Here is a 20,719-nt window from a genome sequence, read left to right as displayed (position 1 = left end):
TAGTTATTACTTAAATTACAAAGCAATAAATCCTCTATAGCTATTTAGAAAAACTTAAAATTCTAGCCATAAAAAAGAACTTGAAAATTTACAAAGCTATTTTCCTTTATGTCACTAGAATATTACTACTAATTTTTTTTTTAACCTTTGGGCCTTTACATTCTTTGTATATTAGTTTGAAGGGCAGATTTGATTTACTGGAAAAGTACTATTTAAAATAATTGTACTGATGGATAAATTTAGAAATCCTATATAGAAATATTAACAAAAAATAAGCTTACTTAAAAGAACACAGGGCCAAAGAAAATAGAATAATGAAGGAACTAACATTTTGAATGGATTCATAAAACAAGTATTTATTCAGCAGTTAGATATATATTTATTACCTCCTATTTCTGGAACTTCATAATGTATGGATATTATGTATACCCAACTTTTGACTATTTAACAGGATCAGATTTGCCATAATTTTTGAATGAATACATCGTATAGACAAGTGGTAATATAAAATCAAACCAATGAAGAAAAATTCATCTTAGACTATGGGTTTATCATAAGCAAGCATAACTCATTGGAAAATAACTCTTTGGACAATAGCTCATTACCAGTCTCTTATTTGGATGAGGTATTGTTAAATCCCAGAAAAAATTTTCTAGCAAGAATTATGGTTTTCTACAGCACCACATATATTATTGATGAACATCTATTAAACAATTTGAATACATTATAAAGCTAGTCACAACTGATGAAGCCAGAGATTTAATATTAAATATTTGTGTTTACTTGCCTATCCTAAAGCATTCCTCTCTATAATTCAGCAAACATTTTTCATTACTCTTTCAGTCTCAATGGCTATTTAATATTTATGTTTAAAAATACTAAATGAACATACGTGTTTGAATTGAAATCCCTATATCAGAAAGATGCAGTGTGATGCAGACGTGTATGCCATAGGTCCTTGCATGATTCTGTTTAAGCATGTTGAACTTTACAAGATAAGGTGAGAGGAGTGCAATTCAGTTCCAAAAATATATTGAATGCCTTGCCGGTGATGATTGCCAAGATAGATACTGAAAGGCTGCAGAAATAAGACACAGAAACCACCTTCAGGAAGTCGTGGCATCTGCTAACAGCATAAGGCCTAGAACAGAGTGACAAGCCACTAGTTGTGATGGCACATTAGTGAATTGAACAGAGTTAATGAACTGGTTATTTTATAACCATTCCTGGCTAAGGTGGCAAATGATGGTCTAAATAAAGCTCAGGCTCCATTTGCCAAGTAACACATGCTGATGTGGAGCTGTGCCCCATAGAAAAAGAGACACCTTTTATTGCTGACCAAAGGCACTGACCCATGAATCAAGCCATGCATTCCCGAAGCTGTGTACACCCATAAGGCCATTTCCTCTAATTCATACAAAGGCACCTGTGGAAACTCGAATTTAAGTTCCAGGGGAGCAAAAATCTTTCTTTATTCAACAGTACGTCTCAATCATCTGGACCAGTACTGGCACATAGTGAGCAATCAATAAATATTTGTTGGATTTTATTGATTTACAATAGTGGCAGCCTGAGGGAGATTGTACTCATTTGTGAATTCAGTAGTTTTAACATCTTTCTCTTAGGCAAATTTCTATTTCTATTGTTGTCTTCAATTTTGTATCATCATTTCCCTACAGAAGTTTTGACTAATGGGTTGAGATAGTCCACATTGAACAATGAGAAAAATCCACTGTAAAATATGGAAACCAGTTCTAAAATATTGAAAAATTATTTTGAAATGTTGAAAATATCTAATCCTATTAAGTTAACCTTTTCCTAGTAATGACTAAGCATTAAGGGGCTCTAAGAAAGAGAATACACTGGAAGCATGATACGTAGTCTTTATCAGTAGTAATCAAGAGAGTCTAAAATTCACCACTTAAGTCTTTTCCATAATTGACTTGCTTTAGTCTTAAAGACATAAAGCAAGGAATTAAGGTGTAAAAGCTTTGAATCACACTTTTCAGATTTCTCTCTTTTGTTTTAACATTAACTTGTAAGTGGGGGGAAAACACACAAATGAATCAAAGTACTATTCTTTAAGTAAATACTTAGCATTTCTTCTTTTGGCAAAATGGGTATTTAATATATGACAAAATAATCATTTGACAAGTGTTGATAAGAAGAAAGTATTTCAAATAAAAATGTTTTCATATGGGGATTATATAGGTTTTGTTTGAAAATAGTTGTTAAGTTAATAAACTGGTTATTTTATAAGCCATTATTAACCTGTTTCACAGGAGCACATGATTCGAGAGGATGCCAAGGGTCTGACACTAAGACAGTGCACCATAATGGAGGTGGTCCTGGCTACCATCAAGGTAAGGTTACAGTGCCTCTGGATATGCATCCAGAATCCACTGTGTGCCCTCAGCGAAAGGCACCCCAGATGCATCTCTGTAGAGCTGTGCCATCCATGGACAGTTGTATAGAACATTCCTGAAGTGTGCCCGGTTATCCCATATCACCTTATTACATCCATATTACTATCCTTTTATTTGCCTCCTTTGTCTATCCCTAAAAAATGTGTGTGAAACCTATCTTGTAACATGTTTCCAAAGAAAGATACGGACTATCTGCAAAGCCCAGTTACACAGATGCCTCATGGGATTTGAGGCTAACCGAATTTCTTTTTATGTGTGCTATAGTTGTTGAAATGGTTTTTAAAAGATCAATCTCCTCTCTCTTAGCACAATAATTTAATTTTCTGCTCAGAACTCAAAGGCATTGTGCTGTGTGCATCAATTTTCCATACCCAAAGGTCGATCGAAAGTGGTAGTGTGTGCTAAATGTGGAAAGATCTCAAAATTCAACTTAGAATTTCTTTGTTTTCATAGATCCCTTATATGTTTATGTTCAGGAATGTTGTACATACATGTGTAAGTTTGTTAAAGTGAGAAATCAATTTATTTCCTAAATTTAAACTGTGCCCAATGTCCCCTCACTTCACTGTAGGAAGCATCTATTATTCAGGATGTGTGAACAGTGCAGCAAATAGTGCCAGCTACCAGGAGCTGTTTGCAGAGCACAGAATAGTCTCACTGGATGGAAACAGACTTTATAATTCATTACAACAGAGTTCTAGCTGTCTAACAATTGGACACCTTCACAAAACTACCACCTCATGGCTTTTGTTTTGCAGGATCAGCATTCAATAAGAGGCCATCTTTTACTTCTTTAATGTAAAAACCTGCAAAATGAAATCGGTGAGGTGAAAGCTTCGTAACACCTAGTGGAAGCTGGGGAGTGAGAATTTAGACTGTGATATTAAAGAAATAGAGTTTCTAAAGAAACAAAAAATATTCTCTAGAAGTATGGAAATATTACAAAATAATTTTCAGAGGAAATGGAAAAATGTGAATAAGAACCTTTGGAAATATAAGAAATGGAAAACTGTGAATAAGAGTAATAGCAGTGCTAAGAGCTATACATAGGAAAATGCCAGTAGGAAAAAGAAAAAAGAAAAAAAGAACTCTGCAGTGCACCATGAAGAGGGAGAAAAAACACATAAAATTTACAGAATCTAAATCCAGCTCTTTATGGTTTTTTTCAGGTCATTGTATGACTTTAAATTAAGAGAGAAAAGAAAATGTGTTCTGTGAAAAGAAGGACACATTCATTAACAGACCTGGCTCCTTCCCACACCTTAATATTTCTCTAATTCTTCGCAGTCAGGACACTTGACCAATACCTAAAGGCTGAACTCTGCCCAAACTCTGAGACATCTTTGACCCCTAGAAATCTGCATCTTGACAACTCAACTATCATAACGCTGGTCTTGGTCCAGCTTCCAGAAGAGTTCAGGAACCTGGAGAAGGAGCTGTGCATAAATTAAATAAGAGTCCAGAGGTGAAACATAATTCTGAAAGGCATTATAGAGAGCCAGAGGAGCTTAGCTAAAGAAACTAAGTTCTCCTTGTCTCAGGACCCCTGGCTTTTTATTAACACAAATTTTCCTAAGGCAATATAGAGATATACAAATCAAAAGGTAGGGTTTTGTACAGAATACATTGTCAGATTGGGGAATTTGCTTAAGGTTGGTCAGGTGTTTGGACAGTAGGAGGCAATAATATGTAGATTAAGATCCCCTGAGCTATCTGGCAGCAAGCATTCGATTTATGCATCCTTTTCAGATTTGGGGAAATGCCTCTAGCCATTTCCAACAGGCAATAACATATGTGACTCAGCCCTTGTTGAGTCCCCAAGTTCCATCAACCTCTTGATGAAACTCTTGCAATGATGACATTTTGGAATTGGCTTCTGACACTAACCCATTTTCCTGTCTTGGTCACCTGTGATGATCTTTTAATTCAGCCTCAGCCACCAAATACTTGCCTTGCTCTTTTGGACTTATCTCATATACAAAATTGAGTAAAAGGGTCTGTGTTATTATCTTGTTACTTTAGGACTGGAGTCTGACCCTGGTACTCCTGAGCCTCAGAGGCTGAGGTCATGTCTCCAGTACTCCTGTTTCCCACCTTCTTTGATGCCACCTCTTTCTCGGGGTTCACCATGCTAGGGTTGCTTTCAATGGCCCTGTCATCTGTTAGCCAAAGCTAAGACTCCCTTTATCTTGTCTGCAGCTGGTACTGGCACCTGCTGGCTACCATAGCAAGTACTATTTCTCGTGTTGAATACTAAGGAACTAGGAGAAAGAAAAAATACTATTTAAGATAATTGTAACCCCAATGTCTGCCTGGAGCTTAGCAAGAGGAATACCATAAGGCAGGCAGGGACCTCAGGAGGAAGATGTTCTTAGAAGCAGACTAACATCCAAAGGCTGCCAAAGAAATGAACCTTATTTCTCTGTAGCTCAACTTAAGCAAATAAGCTGGGAATAGAAAAGAAGGAGGAGAATGCTATGGAATTTGTGGAATGTACATTGAAATCGTGTTTTTAATTTTTTTTCAAATATATTTCAGATTCACCCTGCCTGGTCTTTATAAATATCCTGGGTGGTATATAGATCAAGATTAATGACTCGCATTTTATAGATGAAAAAACAGAGGCTAAAAGGTTTACATTATTAGTCTAAGGACACTGACCTGCTAGTAATTGGCAGAGCAGAGAAAAATCTCCAAACTCTATAGTCACTGTCTTTGCTTCTATGTCACACTATTTCCCTAAATGTTAACAAAGTGTAGATAAAAGGTAGCAAGCCAAAATGGGTATTTTTTCAGTGATTAATTCTTTTAAAATTCTATTTTAATTATTAAATTATTTTCTAATTATCTAAAATAATTTAAAATAGTTCAGCCTCTATGCAAGTATTAATACAAAATAATAATTCACTTAAGTAATAAAATTTTATTTTTAAAATATATTTTTATTGATTGCAGAGAAGAAGGGAGAAGGAGCGAGGGAAATAGAAACATCAGTGATAAGGGAGAATCATTGATTAGCCTCCTGCATACCCCTTACTGGGGATCGAGCCCATAACCAAGGCATGTGCTCTGACCAGAAATTAGAGAAACCCATTTTGGTTCATGGGTCTGTCAACGCTCAACCACAAAGCCACATAGCCTGAGCTGAAAATTTTCTAATGTCAGTCCCATATAGTTTTAATTATAAGCCAGAATATGGTACAAGTAACAGAAGTTGTAACAATCTACTGCAGGTAGCATGGTTGGGCTTTGAGACATTCCATTGCCTGCCAACACAGCCAAATCAATAGCATTTGAAAATAAAATTAGCAAGATGACAGCTATGAGGCCGACAGCCAACAACTTAATCAGTATGTGCAAGCTAATTGACCAGTTGGGAAAACCTAATTTGAAAAGGTCCTTGTTGAGCTTTTGCATCTCAGACCACATGTCAGAAGACTCGGGACTGCTGTAGGATTCTCTGAAGTGCGGGTTTCTTTCAAAATAAACAGGAGACATCTTTCCAACAGCAGATACTGGCCCTGCGCATGAATCTCCAGACTTAAGGGAATTCTTAAAACTTGAACATTCCTCGAGTTATTTTATGATGAAGTTTTAAATACTCAGAGAAAAATAAAAAATAAAAGCTGGTTGCTTTTATATTTCTTACCCTTCCAATTCCCCTGGAATACTTGTCATTTGGACTTCACATCACTTTGCAATGTGTGTTGCAGGTGTGGTTGACTTCATGCAATGGCGATGTAGAGGTTTAACAATAATAAACATGGGAATCTGGGCCCTCTAGGAATCTGCATTTCTTGGCATAAAGAAAAGAATTTAGACTAAATATGAATACTATTCAATAGAGCTTTGGAACTTACTTGCTCATTTAATACTAGATAACACCATTTCTGCTGCTTAGGATTCCAGACAAATATTGGAATATGAGATGTTATGCCTGAGGCTGTTACCCTGATTAAGGTCTTACCCCATCCTGTTACCTGTTTTTCACATGGCAATTTGGTGTCCATTTCCCAGGATCTTCCTTTTTATCATTATAAACATAATTTTTGCATTATTTAAAATCCAGCTGCTTATGGGAAGAATACATGTCTTACCTAGTTTGGAGCATTGTAATTCAAAAATTATTATTTGAAAGTTTACTATATATAGCAAGTATGGTGAGCAATGAAGAGGTAGCAAAAGATAAGAGGCCTTGCTCTTGACTTATGAACAAAAACATCTACAATTGATAAAAAGAAATGTGGGAAAAGTGGTTGGGGATGCAGAAAGGGAGATACATCATTTGTGGGTACCTAGGGAAAAGCTCCCTAGAGAAACAGGTTTGGAGTTTAGAAGATGAATTGGAGAAAAACAAGGGGAAAGTTGCTGCTGAAAAGCATGAGTAAAATGCAAGAAGGTGTGGGTGAGCCTGAAAAACGTCACTTAGCCTATTGAAGAGGACTAGGTCATGACTGGCTGTATATTATAGGGAATCAGAGAGGAACATTGGCCCTGACTGGTTTTATTCAATGGTCTGGGGACTGAAGGGTCATGGGTTTGACTTCCAGTCAAGGGCACATAGCTAGGTTGCAGTTTGCTTTGCACCAAAGAAGAAGAAGGTGGTGGTGGTGATGGTGGTGGAGGAGGAGGAGGAGGAGGAATATGAGGAGGAGGAGGAGGAGGAGAGAGAGGAAGAAGAGGAGGGAGAGGAGGAGGAGGAAGAGGAGGAGAGAGAACATTGGATTGGAGCCAAAATACTAAGGCTTAAACATCCAAGTAAAGAATCTGAACTTCTGATCTGATATGGAAAAAAGGAATCCAATTGTAGTAGAACATAATTTTGAAATAACTATCAAATAATTTTCTGAAAGTAAACCTCAGCTATTGTAAGGGGAAAAAAATGATGATGGGAAATCACTACCAAAATAGTATATGTAATGAAAAAGTAAATTCTTCCTGCAAATTTATGAAGAAACATTAGCATGTTCCCTTCTGTCAGTAAAAATAAGACTGTGAGAGATCTTCAAATATGTGACAAACATGAAGAGTTGAAGAATTTAGAAAGGTTTTAATTGGGATTATAAAAGGAATGTCTTGCAAAGCATGCAGGCAATATTTATCTTGATTTTTTTTTAGCAGTACTATTTTTCACCCTCACAAATTACAATCAGGTTGAAGTACTTTAGTTTTTGCAGTTTCATGCAGAACACACAAAAAGGAAAATATCTCTAGATATTTATCAAGAAAAGGGAAATAATATTATACTTTATTCATCGTTCTTTTCATTCGGATAAATAACAGTGCTCCTCACCAGGCCCCCTTACATCCGTGAAGTCAACATATTACTGTGAAGGATGGAAGCCTTTACAAATATCAGAAAATGAATATAAATAAAATGTCGATAAAATATTTGAAACTATGTGGGCAATTAGAGTAGCAGGATGTGGGTGATTAAGAGAGAGAGACTCGAGTGTGCAAAGTATGCCCTCGCCCACGGAAATGAAAGAGGATTGAAGAGGTTACTGTCAGAAAATTAAATGAGTTACCACATATAACGTACGTAAAAACAGTTCTGTCATAGAAAGCTCTTTAAATGTAGCTACCACGTTGCCTGGAAGTGGGCTATTTTGGAGGAGCCCTGCTCTGCTGCTAACCTCATAAAGCCCACGTACCTCTTTCCCCCTTTCTTAATAAACCTTTCGTTCTCTCTCAGGGAAGCTGCCTATTAAATCTGATTCTTTGCCTCAAGCAATAGCTCAAGTCCTCAAGGCCTTGTGTTCTGGCCTTTGGCTTTCTGGACACACAGTATTTTCTGAGACTTCCCTTTGGGAAGCAGGGCTGTTCCTTCTCTCAAGGAGTTTTTATTCTGGATTTAAAGATGAAAAGGGCACATTAAAATTTAGATAATGGTGTGTGTTAATTTACAAGGCAACAGTGTAAGAGGTAGAACAGGGTGATACAGATGCTAACAGAGGGGCGCAGATTAAAAAGTGGTAAGGAGGCCAGCTGGCATGGTGCAGTGGTTGAGCATTGATCTATGAGCCAGGAGGTCACGGTTCAAATCCCGGCCGGGGCACATGGCCAGGATGCGGTCTTGATCCTCAGTGTGAGGCGTGCAGGAGGCAACCAATTCATTATTCTCATCATTGATGTTTCTATCTCTCTTTTCTCCCTTCCTCTCTGAAATCAATAAGAATATATGTGGGTTTAAAAAGAAAAAGTGTTAAGGATGTAGAGGAGTAAGCCACTACTATGAATTCAAGGGATTGGGAAAAGCTGAAGGAGTGGTCTTGATGTATGGAAGGGAGCCCCAGGCGAGATGGGCAAGACATCAGAGAGGGAACGGTGGAGAAAGACTCGTGACTTGAATATAATCAGGAAGAAAGGATTTCACCACAGCAAGCACAGGGCTAGGATTCAGTGACCAGACCATTCTCCTCGCCGGACTGGATGTAACTGAACATTTGTACAATAAAAATAGTATAAAATGAGGTTTGGGTTGAAAGTGCAGAGGTCCTTTTGCACCCTCGGTGGATTCTATAAATGAGGAGCCATTGGCATTTTTTAAAATATATGGCATGCCAGAAGGACCATTTCAGCAATGGAGATTTTACAGGAATGTGCAAACTGGATTGAATGATTCAAGATTTTGGTCACAGAGGTCAGTTCCACTTATTTAGTGCATAAGATGGAATGAGTGAGGGCTATCACCAGGGTGGTGGAAAGTAAAGATGAACAGGAGTGGCACCGGAAAGGGATGTCACTGGAACTTGGATCTGAAGTTGGGGCAAGAGAAAGAGAGGAGCCCAGGGTGACTCCGAGGTATCAGGCCAATGGGAACCATGGCTCCTCTGAAAAGAATGGCAGTGTAGGCAGGAGGCTCGTTTTCTTCTCCCCACACTGGAGTTAGATATGGCAGCAGAAACATTAAAGTAAGTGCCCAGTGGACTGCTAGAGGCAGGGATTGGTGCTTAGGAAACAGAGCAGGGCTACAGTTTGGGGAGTTGTTCTACCAATTAAGTTTCTATTTTCTTACAAATAGAAAGATCTTTACAGTTCACAAAGCTGTTGCAGTAATTAATTTCATCTCTACCACACTACACTCAGGAATGGAGGCTATTTTTATTCCCATTCTAGAAATAAATGAACTGATAATCTGTGAGGTTAAATAACCTATGCAAAAATCACATTGTGCAGAGGAAAGATGAAGAATTACATCTTAAAATATAGGGCAGAGAGTCAAAGAAATGAAGAGGATTCTAAACTCTTAGAATTGAATTCATAACCCAACATACAGAGAGATGTGTCTGCAGTGTTGGTCCGTGGCCTACTGGCCACCACTTAAAAGCCAGTAACGGGACCTCACTAACTCATAAGCAACAGCTCCAATTTTAAGATGCACTTATTGTGACAAAGGTTGTCATACTGAACCAAAAATCTGCTTCCCAGATACTTGTAGCTACGCATTGGTCGTTCTCAAGTCCTTTGAATAATTCTACTTCTTTTTGTATAGGATAGCCCTTCAGTCAAAGAATAAAACGATCATGCTCCCCGACACTGTTACAGCCAGATATTAAATAGCATGTTCCTTCACCTTATAAAACCCTGCTCATCTACTTTGGATGCCCTTCACTTTTTTATATTTTTCATTTAAAGAAATGAAGCCTAGGAATAACTCTAATTTCCCAGTTCTGTTCTAACCAGAAGAGAATGTTGTTGCTCTCACACACCCTTTGTCTTGACCTGATTGCCTCTATGAATGCATAAGATTTCATAAGCTTTGAGAGATGCCCTATCACTTGCTAAATCATGTTGAAGTTGATAGCAAATAAAGCTTTAAGGCTCATTTAAATTTTACTGACGTTAAGCTAAGCCATCCCTATCCTTTACTTTGTGGAAAACATTGTATCATAAATAAAGGGCTTTTTTATTCCTCTCTGTCAGCTGATCCTATAAATGTTTACCCACCATTTCGGTCTGCCAAGACCTATCTAAAGCCAGATTCTGTACTCCAACATAATAACTTTGAGCTTTGGCTCAAGTACACACTTGAAAAACATGCTTTCTGTCTTTGTCTGTCTATGTCTATGGTGAAAATACCGGCCAGGGCGGGGCCAAAGGTAGGGAGAAGGTCACCCAGCTAACATCCTTTTCCTTCACAGCACTGAACAGCCACCCTCTTGATGGTCCTCTCGCTGCTTGAGAATTCCTTTCTTGAATGAGGAGGATATTGGTTGTCCCAATGTGTTGTTTTGCCAGTTATTTTCTGCTAATTTGCACCAAGCCTAAGAAAAACAGCTGAGCACATCAGAAATGTTCAGGGATTCTGCAGGTTTCAGAGGAACAACAAAAAACTGAGTCATAGTTTTCTTGTTTAGAACTAATGAAGATAATCCACTTTCCATGTGCATAACGGAAACATTGAGAAGGCTTCCAAACCCTGCATTCACAAATTCCCTCTAGAACATAATTCCCCTCCAAAATACTTCCTATAATGAATGGAGAGCAGCTCAGCTGCACTGAGCTGTGGACAGTGGGTTTTAATAGCTAAGACATTTACTCCCACATAGTGGCCTCACATTCATATCCTTCAAGCCCAAGCCTCAGCAAAATACAGAGTCTACTCTCCTGCTCCTTCAGGGCTCTTGCAAAGACTCAAAACTGGATGTGAAATCTCGGAATAACAAGGTGTACACAGTGCCTGATCCACCTTTCTGTGGATAATCTGTGCTGGTGGGATAAAAAGACCTGTGCTCTTAGGAGACAAGGCCCAGGTTCTGAACACTGTGAAAGGCTTCCCATAAAGTGGCATTTAGTCAAGGTTTCTTTTGCATAAGCCTAGAAGTCACTTCCTTTGCTCTTTGAGTAAGGAGCCTGTAGCATGTGTTCTTTGTCTGTATTCACTAAATGGAGACTTTCATTCACAGCACCTTACTTTCTTGTTTTCCCCTCTAACTTTGCTACTTTCTGTCCTGGTTGTGTTCTTGCAACATCTTCTATTATATAATGCACCCAAAATACAGAGGCATCATTTCTTCCCTTACAAATCTTCTGCTCACTTACTATTCTGCTAGAGCCTCTAGCAGAAGGCAGTTCAGTATCATCACTGAAAAACTCTAGGGAGACCCTTAGGCTTTCCTCAGAAACACACTCATACCTTATTTACATTTCATTAATAGTCCCCCATGTCCCAGAGACCTACCAAATAATGCCTTCCTAGTTAAAACTTGTCTTCTTATAAAATTACTAGAGGCCCAGTGCATGAAATTTATGCACGTGGGTGAGGGGAGTCTCTCAGCCCAGCCTGCACCCTTTGGCAATCCAGAACCCCTCAGGGAACATCTAAATGCTGGTTTAGGCCTGATCCCTGCAACTGGACATCTAGCAGTTGGACATCCCTCTCACAATCAGGAACCACTCACTCCTTCCTGCTTGCCCCTAAGCATACACCTGCCTGCCTGCTCACTCTTACTGCTTGGTTCGCCACTGTGGGAGCCCACTGACCACCAGTGGGCAGCTCCTGTATTGAGTATTTGCCCCCTGGTGGTCAGTGTGAGTCATAGCAACCATTATTTCAGTCCTTCCATCATAAAGATTGCTTAGGCTTTTATATGTAGACTATAGGCCCGGTGCATGAAATTCGTGCATGGGGAAGGGGTCCCCCTCAGCTCAGCCTGCACTCTCTCCAATCTGGGACCCCTCAGGACATCTGGCTCCTAACCACTCACCTGCCTGCCAGCCTGATCCCCCTAACTGCTCTCCCTGGCTGGCCTAGTCCTCCTAATTGCTCTCCACTGCCTGCCTGATTGCCTCTAACCTCGTCTGCCTTGCCCCCCGCCAACATGGCTTTGTCACAAAGAATGTCCGGAAGATGTTCAGCCTAATTAGCATATTATCCTTTTATTAGTATAAATGCCACTTTGTCCTAAAAATGCAGGTTGTTCCCAGGTTTTCCTATTGTGGAAGGGGAGCCTGCAGTAACATCCTGGATTCTGACCAGGGCTTATGAACTTGTGCTTTATCTCAGCAGATATGATTCCTAGAAGAAGACTCTTGGATGTGCCTTGAACATTTCTATCAAATTTGCCAAATCATCCTCCAAAAATGTTGAACCACTTTATTTTTTTTCAATATATTTTATTGATTTTTTTACAGAGAGGAAGGGAGAGGGGTAGAGAGCTAGAAACATAGATGAGAGAGAAACATCAACCAGCTTCCTCCTGCACACCCCCCCACCGGGGATGTGCCTGCAACCAATGTACATGCCCTTGACCGGAATCAAACCTGGGACCTTTCATTTTGCAGGCAGACGCTCTATCCACTGAGCCAAACTGGTTTTGGCTGTTGAGCCACTTTAAACTCCTATCAGCAACCATGTATGTACCCTCTGTCCCACTTTAATGCCAATATCATTGATTTCTCCCTAGAAGCTTCCCTCCCATCAGCCAAGACTGCCTGGTACTTGAGCCAACCTCATTGTTCAGCTGGGAAATTGATTTCCTGAGATAGAATTATGGAGGAGGAAAAATAGTTTTCCTCTACCTTTCCGAGTTCTTAGTGGAGGCCCTTGTGGTGAAAGACAGATCACTAAGAGAAAAACAAAAGTTCATTAACATGTGTACCTTGTGTATATGTGGGAGACCCAGGGAAAAATGAGTAACACCCCAAGGTGGCTTAGAATTCAGATTTAAACACCTTCTTCCTAGGGAAAGGGGATGGGAGATGTAGGCCTCTTAGAGGAGAGTAAATGGTTTTTAGGAAAGATGAATGGGGATGGGGGGAAATAGTTTGTAACGAAGTTTGGGTGTTATGTCAACTTCTACTGTCCTGCCCTGTTACAGGAGTCAGTCTTCTCTGCCTGATGACACTTCTTCCATCAAAGGGACCTATGACATTTAAGCACCTTTAGGGGTTCCGATTTTAGGCAGATCAGTGAAATCCTCTGCATGCATTTTCTGTTTTTCAAGCATCTGCAGCTCAAGATCATCAATATATAACAACACAGTATATGTTGGGGTGGCATGTTCTCTGACCTTTAGAATAAATCCAAGGAAAGTTTGTTTTCTCTCTTAGATGATTTGCCACAGTAGCATTATTCCCTGGAGATGGTATTCCAACCAGACTTTCCTGGGAGTGGTCATAACATGAAGACAGGTTAAATTCTTTAACAAGTATCTACTGAACATATTAAATTCAAATAATTTCTCCAATACCTGCAATGTGTTATGGAAGTCATTTTGGCCTTTTGGTTATATTTTCTACTAGAGGCCCATTGCACAATATTCGTGCAAGAATAGGCCTTCCTTCCCCTGGCTTCACTCCTGGTCCCTGGGGGCCTGCACATCCTCACTCCTGGCCAGAGCCCCCTCATAGCAGTGCCCAACCCCTCCCAGTCACTCAGTGCCTGCATATGCAAATTAACCCACCATCTTTGTTGGGTTAATTTACATACTCACTCCTGATTAGCTGTGTGTATGTTGTGGAGGTATGGTCAATTTAAATGTTTGTCTATTATTAGGTAAGATTAGATTCTAATTCCCTTGAGAACAACCTCTGGCCCTCTTTAGCTTCATATCCTTGATGACCAGCACAAGTTGTGGCTCATGGTATAGGATTAATAAATATTTATTGAGGAACAGAGGGAGAAAAAACAGACAGGAAAGCAGATATTAGGGTGAGCCACAGGCCTATGGCCCTATTCTCACAAATTAGACAGTAAAAATTATGGTCACCCTTATGAATGCTGTCACCCACACTATGCATACACTATTAAAAAACAGTTTTTAAAAGAGGGCATAATTGTTATATTCAGGGAATTATAAAACAAGCAAAAATGTTATTTAACTCATCTATTGTTGAGGGAGCCAGTAAGCTCTTACAAGTGGCTCAAAGGAGAATTTCAAGAACCACACATAAGGATAAGCAGTAAAAAAAGCCGAAGGAAATTTACAAATAGAGGTAAAACAGATCTTCCCACACAACAATAATCAGTTACACCCTACCAGAAATAATTAATTTGCATTTCTATGAACAAAGGTCATTTATATTAGTACCCATTTTCTACATCTTACAGAGTTTTAAGTAGCTTAAAAACAATAAAAAGGAAATAACCCAGATGGGTACACTTACCCACTAATCCTTTTTTACTATTTTAAAATATTTCACAATCTTTCCTAACAACTTTCATTAGTACCAAGATTTGGCATAAAACCATTATAGATATTGCTTATTCTTCTTCTTATATGTCTTTTTTTATATATATAATCTTCCAGGATTTATGCTTAAGCTTAATAAAACTGGAGTTTATTTGAGAAACAGTGAGAGGGAAATGTGTTTCCTTTAGAATATCCTGCCTCTTCTTGGTTCAATTTACCCCACTGTTCTTTACTGTCAGGGTGAGTTATTATATTTGATGGCTCCATGGTTCCTTTAGCAGAAATGTCAAGACCAAACTAAACCTTTCCCTTTAAAAAAATATTTTTGTTGATTTCAAAGAGGAAGAGAGAGGGATATATGGATAGAAACATCAATGATTAGAGAATCATTGATTGGGTGCCTCTTGCATGCCCCCTACTGGGGATAGAGCCTGCAACCTGGGCATGTGCCCTTGAGCAGAATCAATAGAGGTATCCTTCAGTCTCCAGGCTGACGCTCCATCCACCGAGCCAAATTATCGGGAAACCTTTCCCTTTTAATACATGTATTTAATATTTTCTCACCTCAAATAGCATATCATGTTTCATGAAGAAAGAAATGATCATATGTTGTTGTTTTTTATTCACCAAGGCAACTAAAAGAATTCTGGATTCATAGTCCTCAATAAATATTTTCTACTTGTGAAAAAAAATTTTAACATTTTTATAAGATGATCAAAGTTGTAAAACAAACTTAAATATTATACTTTTGTTCTTTTTAAAAAAAGAAAATGTTGGGGGCAATGGTATATGTATAAAGATAATAATTTAATTAAAAATTAATAAATAAATAAATAAAAATAAAAAAGAAAATGTTTTTTTCTTCTATTTTTCTATTGGAATTTTAAGTGACCATAATTTTTCTCCTTGGGGAGGGTGTCTATAATTGGAGCAGTCTTTCCTGAGATTATGTCCCCAATTCATACTTTCTCTGATCTATGCCCTGAATCCTCTCTATATTATACTGTTTAAAAGGGCACTCAGATGCCTTCAAATGCACAGAATATTTTTCTAAACCTCCCCTTGAATAGGTGAGAAATTTTAAATAATTATGAGTAATATAGAGGGATGACACACATTCAGTTGAGAACATGTATCAAAATTATTTGTTGAATTTTTTTAAATATGTCATTTTATGGGATCACAGTCCATAGTGAGCCACATTGCAATGAGTGTGAAGTTTAGTATTGTTGGTACAGAGAGAGAAAGCAACTATTTATCTAGCAATTAGAGAATATTATAAATGGTATGTATTATAATCTGTAAATAATTGGGGGAAAACATTTTTATTTCTATTACATATCTCTGCATATTCTGCTTTCCAAAAAGATGTCATGCATAATACTTGCAACAGGCAAATGCTAACATCCTTCGGTGACCATATTAATAGTCAAAATGCTTACAGCTTCTGTATTATCTTACCTAAACTATACTGTTATAGTTTTTTAGTTTGTTGGATGGTATTAAAAAAAAATTTTAAAAACCTATTTGATTTTACTGGACATAAGGTAAAAGGTTCAGGGGGTGTTGATTTTCTAAGGTCCACTCTGCTCCTTTAGATTGGCCTATATCTGCACCATTGCATGATGACAGGATGGGAAAGTTGGACTAGCAAGTATCTGGCCTTGAAACACAAATAGTGTCTGTAATCATGTGACTAAGTTGCCTTCCTTGTGAAACTTTGCTAACTCTGGATATTTTTCTCATCCTTTGGAAAGAGAAGCCAATAGCCAACTCAATTCTTACTTAAATGTATCATTCTAAAGGATGCTGACCTCTGCATCTTCATGATCTCATATGCTTAAAGTTTTGAGTAAGAAGAAAAGCTTTAAGCCTCAAGGATCTTGGGTCTGCATCATTTCGGAGATATTGAGGGAAATTGAACTAGATGGTGATGACTTAGCAATGAGCATGTGGTAGCACTTTGTAGCTACTTTATATTGGACATACTGTATCATTCCATTTGAGCTTTACTCTTATAGCAATGAAACCTGTCCTCCAGTGTTGTTTCCAAATGCCTTTGCTTATAGTACTTATCTTCCTTTTTAGCAATACTTTCATGCGGGAGGAAATGGTCTCAAAAAGAATTTCTTGGAGAAAAGCCCAGATCTTCAGTCTCTGAGATATGCTCTCAGTCTTTATACCCAAACGACTGATGCCTTGATAAAGAAGTTCATAGACACTCAAACCTCGCAGAGTAAGTAACATATTGAATATGATAATAAACTGAACACCTAGGTAAAATTCAACATAAGAATTATTATAAATAGTATTAATAATTTTACTATAATAAATTAAAGAAATAAGAATGGAGGCTATGGTCAACAGAAAATTATCAAATTTTTAGCATTCATAAATTACAGTCTTATGAATAATTTTAATATTAGTAGGGTATGCTTAATACTAAAACTGTATTGAATGGTTGACTCTTCTTGGTGATTTTAACTTCAAAATATTTAGCAAAGCCTAGTTTTGAATATCCATAACTGTGATAGTCTCTTCAATTTAGTATGAAGATTCAGTGTTTGCTGGTTTTGGCAACTCCTCAAAAATGATAATTTCCCAAATCCTGATTTCAAATGTAAAATCTCCTGCTTTAGTGTTTCCAGAAGGGAAATTTAATCTTATCCCAAATTTATATGAGAAAAGTTTTCAACTTTCACTTTGAAATGGGACAAGAGGTAATTATTTTATTTAAAACTCAAATCTGTTTCACATGGCAAAGTTCCCACCTCATAAGCTTCTAGGATATTACTGTTAACCTTTATTTCAAGTTGCTTTGTGATTGATTATATTTTGGTAATTATGTGCATTTATGATCTGGCATTTCTGAGAGATTATTGAAAATGTCAGTATGAGTCAAAAAGACCCAAATGCAGACTCAAACTCTAGAACATAATAAATCTCACCACAGAGATCATAAATATAAATAAAAGGGTATGGTTTTCATTCATGAGAGATCCTCAGAGAAGAATTTTTTTTCCTGTGATGAAAACGCTCCAGGCTTATTTTTTTTTTTCCATAGATATTTAATTTTTCTAACTACATCAAGCATAATGCCAAGGTAAGTGCCATGAAGGTGTTAGGCCTGTCTTTAACACTTGGTGCTTTCTGAGAGTGTCCATTTAAATGCTCTTTTATTTTTTCATTTGATATGCAAACCTAGCCTACATCTTGGGATGGTTCCAGAAAGGAAGAATAAGCTGAGTTCATGAGAGCTTATCAAGAAATACAGAAATATTCAGAACATTACCCCTGAATCCATGATCTTTCAAGGTTTTCTGAACTTTATAAATGTCTATACAATTCTAATATATCATATAAATAGTGTTATAGCTTTATTCCCAGAGTATATAAGAATATAAAACTTTGCTTTATTTTTATAGGTATGCATTTATAGAACACACACACATGTATACAGCCTATGTTTTAGCATAGAATCACACCAAAAATACTGCATCTATATCAGTTTTGGTATATGGAATTTGGCACATGTATTTATTTTTATACCATGTATTGTATGGCAACATTAAATATGGATGGTGGTAGGTAAGAGGATCTGCAATCACAGTAACCACTCGATTTAACATATCTTTATTTCAGACTTGGTCTCCCTTTTTCTTTTTTACTCTACTTTTCTGGCTTTATTGAGTATGTATTTTAGTGGGGAGGCACATAATTAAAATTCTCAAGCCATAGATATGAAACAGCTTTGCATTTTCTACCTTCAGTCATACTCTATGAAAACCTATCCCTACCAACCTCATCATCCCCAAACAGGCATGATCAGACCCAAGAACCTGCAGAGTAAAGGGAGCTTGGTGTACTCTTTGCTCCCTCTTTCTGCCCTCCCCTTTGCTCCCCTTTTCTGCTATAGCAATTTGGGGGGAAGAAACAGAAGGGAAGGAGGTAAATGTCTTTAGTGTTCTCTGTATGGTCGCGTCTAAATGCTGGCTTTCCGAGGGGCCCAGTGTTAGGGGCCATTGTATATTTTCAGTTCCTTGAGAAGTGTGCCTTGTTCCAGCTCCCTTCAGAGACTCCTCAGTGATGCCTCCTGCAGCATGTGCCATAGCTTTTTGCTCCTACTGGCCAGCCCTCTGAAATGGGGCTCTAGCAAGAGGCTGAAGCCCAGCTTTCCCCTGCGGGGTTCACTTGAGCCAGAAGAAATGCAAACATTCTTTCTACATCTTTGGTGATAATGGAGGATTCTCCACTGTCACCTGCCATCTCTTTACAGTTCTCTTCTCCACCTGCTCAAATAGAGATTTATGTATATTTCCAAATTGAGGGAGGTTGGAGAGAGGAACACTACTGCCTCATATAACATAACCATTGTTCAATCACAAACAGAGGTAAGCCAAAGTATTTCTGAGTTTATATTCATGCCCTCTCTTCTAATTCTATCAAAACCCTTTTCAGTATTCATTAGCACAGACTGAATAATAAAGTTAGCCAGCAATACTATATCCTTTATAAAATAATAAGGTAAAGGGGAGATAAGATGAAAATTTGCTGAATATTTGAATCATTTATAGCACAGCCTAAAAGGAAATATAGTAGAGAATACAGTCTTCAATTGCTAAAATTGGGCCTTAAGTCATGGTTTATATTTATGACTTCCAAATGTCCCTTTTCATGTTATGTTTCCTTGGATTCAAAAGAAACTCAGCTTCTAGGGTTGTTAACTAAAAAGCATAAAAAGTTGAATTTTTAGAGGGTCTTATTTATATGGGTTTCTATACTATTCTGTGAGCATTTGACACTGGGCATGTTGAAATGGAGGAACTTGGGTTCCATCCTGTGGATTACTTTGCTACTTGCCCAGCAAGTAGGTGAACATTTCCAGTTAATTGTAGGATCAATCATCCCCTTTACACACCCGATATTGTGGTAGCATGAAGAGTCTCTGTTTCCAGTGTAGATATTCTTGCAGTTATCTAAACATTTATCCTAATATTTATTATAGTGAAGTTTTGTTAATCAAAACCTGATATTTTGTTAATTCAATTTAGAAAGATCACACTGGTGTTATAACTTTCAAATACACCATTTGAAGTCTAAGCTAGCACTGCAAACCTCAAACTCTGCCACTTTCTGTCTGAGGAGCCGCAGGAGCATGCTCAGTGCCATGAGTTAATGCTCCAGGAACCAGCCCGCAACCAAGGAAAGATAGGAAGTTGGCAAATTAAAAAAAACAAAAATACAAAATCCAGCTTCTTCTGTTGGGTCAATTCTCACTTGTGTTTTGCACAGACTCCAGAGGTCCCCTATAGTACAGAGCTCCATTCTCCCTCCGAAGGCTGGCTGGATACCATACTGCTTTTTCCTTTGCTCACCTCTTCAGGCCCCTATCAGTGTTTCCTGGGATTCCTTCCCAGCTGGACCATTTACCTTGAGTGCTTGTGTCAGAATCTGCTTCTAGGGGAACAGAAATCCAAGGTCACACAGCTAGAAAGCGGGGAGCCAGAATCAAACTCAGCTAGTCTAGACCTCTAGATTCAGTGCTCTTAGCCCATTGTGTGTTCATCTTCTTGATAATAAGTGTGAAGGCCAAATACTCGGAATGACATTACTTGGACTTTCCCCTCATGACTTTTCAAGTCAACAATACAGAACTAAGTGAAATTCAGCCTATAGATAAGTACATTTTCATTTACCTCATGATCAGTAAAACAAAGTAATTTTTGTTCCCTTAATCTCTAACTCATACTCTGCAAAGAAATAATTGTTTTAAACTATTCACATGTTATTCAATAGATCTACATGTTATATAAAAGGACTTGGGATCCATTAGGAATATAAGTGTGCTTTTTGAAACATCCATATTTTACTTTTTTCTCATAAAATCTTCCCTTATTTCATTTTCTTCTTTGTCTACTTCTTGTTAAAATTTTCTTTCTCATTTTTTTTCTCTGTTATGTTTTTTCCTTGTGTATCTGTTAGGAAATTAACTATAAGATTAAAAATTTAAAAACCAATTACTATTAAAAGTTTTATCTTCAAATTGAAAGGTATATTTTCTTTTGAAAATATTTTTATTTAAATTCAGCTTTTTTTAAATGGGTTTATAAGCATAGAAAAACCTGTTGACTTTGTTCATATTTTTTTCTTCCTCTC

At 37.7% G+C, this 20,719-nt stretch overlaps 1 protein-coding gene across 1 annotated transcript in view; it reads left to right on the top strand.

Moving 5' to 3' along the window:
- The window catches only part of UNC13C (unc-13 homolog C), a 501,491-nt gene that overhangs the window by 444,395 nt on the left and 36,377 nt on the right, over positions 1-20,719 (top strand). The window contains exons 28-29 of the mRNA XM_084880006.1: positions 2,283-2,363; positions 16,652-16,799. Coding sequence (XP_084736132.1) covers positions 2,283-2,363; positions 16,652-16,799 — 229 coding nt within the window. The remainder of the gene's footprint in view (positions 1-2,282; positions 2,364-16,651; positions 16,800-20,719) is intronic.

The sequence above is a fragment of the Pipistrellus hanaki genome (assembly GCF_964339955.1).
Source record: "Pipistrellus hanaki genome assembly, chromosome: 1".
In the NCBI taxonomy this organism is placed as follows: Eukaryota; Metazoa; Chordata; class Mammalia; order Chiroptera; family Vespertilionidae; genus Pipistrellus; species Pipistrellus hanaki.
This window is presented reverse-complemented; position numbering and strand designations above follow the sequence as displayed.